A 7,313-nucleotide genomic window follows, 5' to 3' on the forward strand; every position below is an offset into this window, starting at 1 on the left:
CCTACAGAATTGCGCTCACACGCGCTCCCCCTCCCAAAGGTTCGCTCACGTGTGGAGGATCACTCGCTCCTAGAGAATCTCAATGCAGACACAACGCAAAGATGTGCACTGAACAGCACTTTCCAGTTATTGCTACGGACACGGACTCAGTTGCTGAGACAGCATTTAAGGTGACAGTTCATGTCACTATATCAACAACCGACTCACATCCTCAAAACGGTGCTAATGCACACAAGGTTGGGCTGTGGAACCCAGCCATATTTTACATCCATTACTTAATCTGATTAGATTAGTACCTACTGTTACCCAGGAAATTAGGAAATCGAACTGGATGCATTTTTAGTTTTTTCCTAAAGAAGGAAAACAAACCCCACCAGCCTCTGTACTTTCTGCATCAGAAAGGTTAGCTATACGGCACCAAACCGCTCTCATGCACAACAAAGATGATTTCAGGCCTTGGCTTTACACGTGTTTAGCTGTAAAAGCACCCACGTGTACATGGCCCATGAAAATATGTTCAATATTAATGTGTCAGTTGTGCCCAGAACAGCTTTGAAAATATCCCTGCCTTCAGAACTGAAGGGGAACCCCACTGCAAGTTAGGGCTATGGGCTGGAAGTGGGGGAGGCGATCAGACCCAAGAGCTGCAGTCATAAGGCATCACGCCGCCATGCAGCTCGTCAGCAGGCGGGAACCCCAACAAAAGCATACCAGCAGCTCGGGAGGCCCATCTTCCGCATCCTCCGCAGACTGCTCTTCTCCAATTTTACTGTAAGAAAGCAGGTTATTCTTTTTATTAATAATGAAAACTGCATCTTTTATCAGCTTAACTTTACGGTTCCCTAGCCTTTGTTTCCAGCATTTGCTTCTGCTATTGGGTTTTCCTCACTGTCAGGTAACCGAGAGCCTCAGGCAGAAAAGAACCACCATTTGGCGTTACCATTACTGAAACAGAATCCAAGGGGTGAAGCACATGGAGGCAGAAACCACTTATTACTGAAGACAACAGAAAACCATTCTATCAGCAAGAAACCCTCACAGACAAGTAACATTAGAAGGTTAGAGTGCTGCTTCTCCTGTACTCCCAGAGGACCAGGTCTGAGTTAAGCAAGCAAGGCAGGCTAGAGAATAGCACAAATCAGCTCTTCAGCCACCTTTTTACCATCTGTTCATGTATATACTAAAGGAAAGGAATTGCTCTTCACCTCAGGTCCCATACATTAAGCCGACGATCAGTACCACTTGAAGCAAGAATTGTTTCATTATGAGGAGACCAGTGAACCTATTGAAAGAAAACAACTTGACTGGAGCACTGATTTTGCTGATTTCTAAAGTACACCCTGAATAACCAGCACCTGGCCACTAATGTTCAACACCTACACTCCATAGATCAGTTTATTTCAGCACAAAGGACAGCCTACAGCTCAAATAGAGTGCTTTAAAGCCTTAAGATTACCCAAATTCAACAGCCAATGTTATTTCACTGTTACAGATTTACCACATGATGAAATTTCATTGTCTAAAATTTACTTGCACCTTCTAAACAGACAAGAGTTCACAATATTAGATTTCATCCCAAACCCTCTCTGAAGCAGGACATTTTAAGAGAAACCTTCTACCTCTATGGAGGGAACTTGCACACTTCTCGTATCTTTTTAGCAATAAGTTGTTCACTACTTGCTTCAGAGTCAAGTGGGGAAAGGTAGAAAGAAACTATGTGGTACTATCTGTATTTGTTGAATCAAAATTCACCATTTCATGTTTAACAGACTGACTTATCGAGGCTGGTCACCACATGAAAATCTACATGTTCTTGTCCAAGTCAGTATCCTTCTAGTTTGTTTTTTTCTTCCCCTACAGCTTGTGAGAAAAGTTTACCCACCTGAAAAATTTCATCTTTATGAGACTCAAAAGAATGCAATTTCAATTTTAAGTTTCGAAGATCCCACAAAGCCACCGTCTGGGAAAAGCAACAAGAAATTGGTTTTACTAAGATGGCTACAGAACTGTCATCTGAAATATTTGTAAGTGTAAAGTATACACAAGTGAAAACCTTGTCAGCAGAACCAGTTGCTAGAATGAACTCGCTGTAAGGATTGAAGGACAGACAGTTGACCTCGGCTGTATGAGCATCCACAGAATGACTTGGCCTGGACGTGGTGTTAGATCTTGTGTCCCAGCTGGTGCAATGAAGGGTTGGGGGGAGAGCGAGGGGCAGCAAGCAGAATGCAAGAGAGAAAGATTGACCAAGCGTAAGTTTTCACAGGAGGTTCTTTTTCACTACACTACACATTAGTTCAGAGACTACATTATTATTAGACCTCCTCTGAAGCTACAGCTTTCATTCCATAGCCTTTTAGTATTTTGTGTCTGCTGTACACGAGCAGGTCACACCAGGAAGCTGACACACATTAATTGCATCTTATTTCCAAGCAATGTGAACACACGAAGTGACATGGAGGTTTCAGTGATTCTGCAGTGTTACTACAGTTGACTGCACTAAAAAGCTACGCGAGATCATTCCACAAATCAAATTTCTTAAATCCAAGTGTTCTGGACTGGTCCACTAATAGCACAAAGCAGGCACTGTCCAGAAATCGCTTAACCCTAACTTACATCATCAGCTTCTGATCATCAGCCACGGATCCAAACAGAGACTCGTGGAGCAGATGCCACGCCACGTCTTCTACTACTGCAGAGTGCCCAGTAAAGATTGCTTTTGCGTCAACAACTCTGCCTTCTTTTGGGCCAGCGCTTACATCCCACAAACACACAGTCTGCAAATGAGAGTCATATTCTATCGTTACACAGACTCTGACTGCATCATCTTTCAAACACATCATGGATCACATTCTACATACAAACAGAGAGATGGCACTCCTGAAACAGCTCTCTGATTTTGAAAAGGAACACTTAATATGCCACAAGCGAGAAGTGAGCTAAGTTATCCATTTTCTGTAAGTTCAAGGCCCAACGATTATTTATAAGGTCACAAAAGTAATTTACACTTTTAAAGCCCACTAAGAAATTTACAAGCTATTAGTTCAATTGACCTTTGAGAGTCTCACTAATTCATGGCCTCAGACCTAAGCCACTTTGAAGAGTTGTTAAACAATTTCTTCCAGCAGACAGCTATAAAAACATTCTGTTCTTACTTCACCATGAATGCTACAAAGAACTGGTTGTTGATTACCGCCTGAAGTCAACTTTAGCAACATAATTATAACACGTGGGAGGTTCCCCACATAACAATACACAGCTATGTTAGCCCAGTATTTCCCTAATTATTTATTACAGCATAAAGTAGGAGGGGTTGTTTGGTTGGGTTTTTTTCTTAAATAGGCAAAAAAGATATATTTTTTTACATGATCATCTGAGGCACTGAGAAGATGTCCACTCAAATTCGAGTTCCATGATAAGCCATAGCCTTCCTTCTGGTGCCCTCTTAATCTGAGGTCAGGGTTACACTCTCCACTTGGGTCTGAAAGGGACGAAATTTCTTCCATTTAGCTTCACCTTGCACATCAATCCATAAGAGCATCGCTACCTACGAACTTCGTTTCCGTCATAATAATCATATTTTATAGATCAGCCTCTTAGAAGGCTGCTCCTTCTATTGAGATTCTCTTATGATACTAAGCATAACCAGGCAGTTAAAGTCACCAAAGAGGTGAGCCACCTTATTCACATTCCAGAGCCCATGGCCCCTTCCTCCCAATTACAGGTAAATACAAGTTGAGCCTTCAACAACAAGGGGTATTTTGCTTAGCTTCACGGAGTCTGACCCACCTGGTTTTGAAGGATGCTTACTGTAGTCAAATACCAACACATCAGCAGACGGTGTTTTTGTAGCAATGATGCAGGGATTCTGTGGCATGTAACGAGCACGGTTTACTTCACCTTCATGGTTAATTTTAATCTCTGTTTCAATTTTGCCAGTCACGGATCCAAAGCCACCAAACTCTACATCGGTCAGAAAAAGGTCAGTTTCCCACACCAACATTTAAGTGGGTGAGAGAGTATTACACGCCATCTCCCCCACTCCAAGAAACAGTGGTAAGCATCTTGTCGTCATACAATAAAGCCTATGAAAGACTAGCACCATGTGACACAACAGCATTAACACTCTAGATACTCTGAATCCTCTACAATACAAACTCTTTCAGAGCTTTAGTCTCCACTTGAGGTAGATGGGTGTCTGTTTCCACCCCAACTGACAGAGCTGGTAGAAATACTAGTAGTAATTGTGTACCAATGTTACCCAAGTTCTTTTGAAATAAGAGGTTTTCTCTGTTTAGCCACAATTAATGATCTAGAATTAGTGTGAGCTGGTAAGTGTATGTCAGCTTATCCTGGTTTCAGTTGGGACAGTTCATTCTCATATAGCTGGTATAGTGCTGTGTTTTGGATTTAGTATGACAATAATGTTGATAACACACTGATGTTTATAGTTGTTGCTAAGTAGTCGTAGTGCTTATACTAAGTCAAGGACTTTTCAGCTTCCCATGCGCTGCCAGCGAGGAGGCTGGGGGATGCACAGGAAGCTGGAAAGGGACACAGCTGGGACAGCTGACCTCAACTGGCCAAAGGGATATTCCCTACCATATGATATCATGCTCATTATGTGAAACTGGAGTTGGCTGGGGGAAGAATCACTGCTCGGGGATCATCTATCAGTCACTGGGTGATAAGCAGTTGTTGCTTTGTGCATCACCTGGTTTTACATATTCCTTTATCAGTAATATTATTACTTCCTCTCCCTTTGCTGTCCTATTAAACTGGTTTTCTCTCAACCTACAAGTTGTTTTCCAATTCTCCCCCTTATTGCACCTGTAGGTGGGGCAGATGAGCAGCTGTGTGGTGTTAGCTGCCAGATGGGAATAAACCACGGCACAGCCTTAGTATTTAACAGAAAGTCAGAATACCATTAGACAGGACACTTAATGCTGCTGCTAAAACATCACCTAAGAATACATGCATACCCACCTCCTTTCTCACTGTCATACTGCGAGGTATCAAACTGATCATCGTTGGGAATCTGGACTCTTGCAACAACCAGGTGATTCTGTTCATCAGACGTGTGTGTTCCCAAAACCAGCCAGTGTAGAGCATAATCCTTTCCTTCTGGCCTGTTTAAAGTAATCAGTGCATGGAATCATGTTATGTGCTCAGTTTCAGAAACGTGATAGCTAGCTAGCATCAATAACACTCAAGCTCCAAACTTCTTTGGAAAGCTAGAAAAGAGAGACTTACGTAAAAGATCCTTTCTTTGTCGCAAAAGACTTGTGCAATAAAGTGAACTAGACAAAGTAAGGAAGCCCACAATACGACCAGCAAGGCTAGAGCAACAACACAAGCCAGTAAACACTGCCACTACGGCTTGAAAGGGACAATTACCGTTTGCACAGTAGTTAGAGGTGACACTAATACCTACTTCTGTCTTTACTTCCCCTAGCAGTTGCACAGTATTGATTTAGAAAACAATCAATACTACTTTCTATAAAACAGAAATACTGAGGACAAGTGGCAATCTATTTTAGTTACTCCTCTTAGAAGCTGTTACCAGTTATTATTTCAGAAGCTCATTTTTACACACAAATCCTCGCTAACTAGGATCCAATTTCTCTTCTGGTGGTTAAATGCAACATTTCGCAACAAGTGAAAGGCTAGAGGGACAGCACCATTTACCTCTGAAAGGAAAAACCTGATCAAGTAACTTCTGTTTGCTTGGATTCAGACAGCACAATTAATTCATTGCTTTCAAGAATGCAGGAATCACCTGGGCAATCATAAACCACCATGGGTATCACTACATCACTTCCAAGGTTCCGTCACACATTTTGAAAAATGAAAAAGAAAAATACAAAACAAAAAAAACCCCACACAATGCTCATGCACTTACTTGCGTCACGACAGGTGTCCCATCATGTCAGGTGCCATACAAAGAGACAGTCCTTGCCTTAAATGGCTTACATGTTTTGACACTGGGTAATTGGAAATACCAGGTTTTAAACTGAATATTAAGTCAATCTGCAAAATACGAGGCAAGCAGAAGTGTTCCTCATAAGGGCTCCGCATCCTCGCACCCCCACTTCCTTTTCTCCATGCCAAGACTAGTTAGCTCACATCTCCCAGCATCTTCCCCAAACATTCCATTATACAAAATTAAGTGATCAACGAACCACCAAGTGCAACATCACATATCTAAGGTGGAATTTTAAAGAGGGAAGAGGCTACCCTCTGATTATTGCATTAACTTTACAGAAGACATTATTTTAAAATAACACAGCTGTACCCAAGTTTACAACAGCATGAGGGACTCAGTCCTTGTTCACTACCTCACTGTAGCCCTGAGTGACTACTGCAACAATTTTAATTCCGTAGTAGCTGGCACATTAACAGAATCTATCCTCTGCCTTCAAAATTCTTCAAGAAATTTAGTGAGCCCACAGTTTTCAAGGGGAGGTAGAAGAACTGAAACCTTAAAAATATGTGAAGTCAACAGCGAGCCAGGGACAGAACCAGGATGTGAAGCACCAGTCTTAGAACAACATCCTCTTAAGCAAGCACAGACTTAAAACAACATCAGACATTACAGCTGCTACAAAATAACAATCTCCAGTGAACGTGAGGAAAAACAGTCTTTAAGAAAAAGACAGTATAGTACATACATTCCTCTGATCAGAATTAATTATAGAAGAGTGTTAGGTATCTTACATATGAATAAACTGTGAAAGACTTCTCGCAACACGCTCAGCTAAGCTGGAGTTCTGTAAAGTATGAAATTGTGACTTTTCTCCTCAAAGCTTCTGCATACTCAAGGGGTTTTTAAAGTTGTAAGCAAAAATAAAATGTTACAAGTTCACAAAAAGGAGTCTAACCCAAATTATTCTTGTCTTGCATGGCTTTTATTCTCAAATTACTTAGCAGACATGGTTAAGAGACAGAAAAAGTGGTTAAGCAAGAATTTGCACGCAGCCTCAGCACCCGCTTCACAAACCATGCCACTCAGCAGCTGAGCCCCGTGCCTCCCTGGCACCTTCCAGGCCTCTCCTCCCCACTCTCACCTGGTCACATCAGGCAACCACTGCACGGTGAGGCTGGGCCACTCCAGAGCGTGGGTCATCACCAAGTCGTACAAGAAGGGGGTGTTTTTCTTCCAGATCTTGTACTCCTCACTGATGACGCGCTCCTCCACCGTGTCCTCCAGCACTGCGGGAAGGTAAGGAGATGAAGCGGCTAAACCGGGGCCTGCATAAAGCTAGGAGGGGCGGGGGGGCGCCGCCACGGGCCGGGGCTGTACCAAGGAGGGG

At 42.6% G+C, this 7,313-nt stretch overlaps 1 protein-coding gene across 1 annotated transcript; it reads right to left on the reverse strand.

The window, feature by feature from the left end:
• Positions 1-660: 660 nt before the first annotated feature.
• On the reverse strand, positions 661-7,208 carry LOC104503512 (histone-binding protein RBBP7). The gene is made up of 9 exons (XM_010155028.1): positions 7,068-7,208; positions 4,987-5,129; positions 3,790-3,963; positions 3,366-3,481; positions 2,617-2,777; positions 2,054-2,180; positions 1,883-1,960; positions 1,206-1,282; positions 661-769 (listed from the first exon to the last, which is right to left on the reverse strand). The coding sequence occupies exons 1-9, from the start codon at positions 7,124-7,126 to the stop codon at positions 661-663; spliced, it is 1,044 nt and encodes a 347-aa protein (XP_010153330.1). The 5' UTR covers positions 7,127-7,208.
• Between the last annotated feature and the right edge of the window lie 105 nt (positions 7,209-7,313).

This window comes from Eurypyga helias, unplaced genomic scaffold, assembly GCF_000690775.1.
Source record: "Eurypyga helias isolate BGI_N326 unplaced genomic scaffold, ASM69077v1 Scaffold36077, whole genome shotgun sequence".
Taxonomy (NCBI): Eukaryota; Metazoa; Chordata; class Aves; order Eurypygiformes; family Eurypygidae; genus Eurypyga; species Eurypyga helias.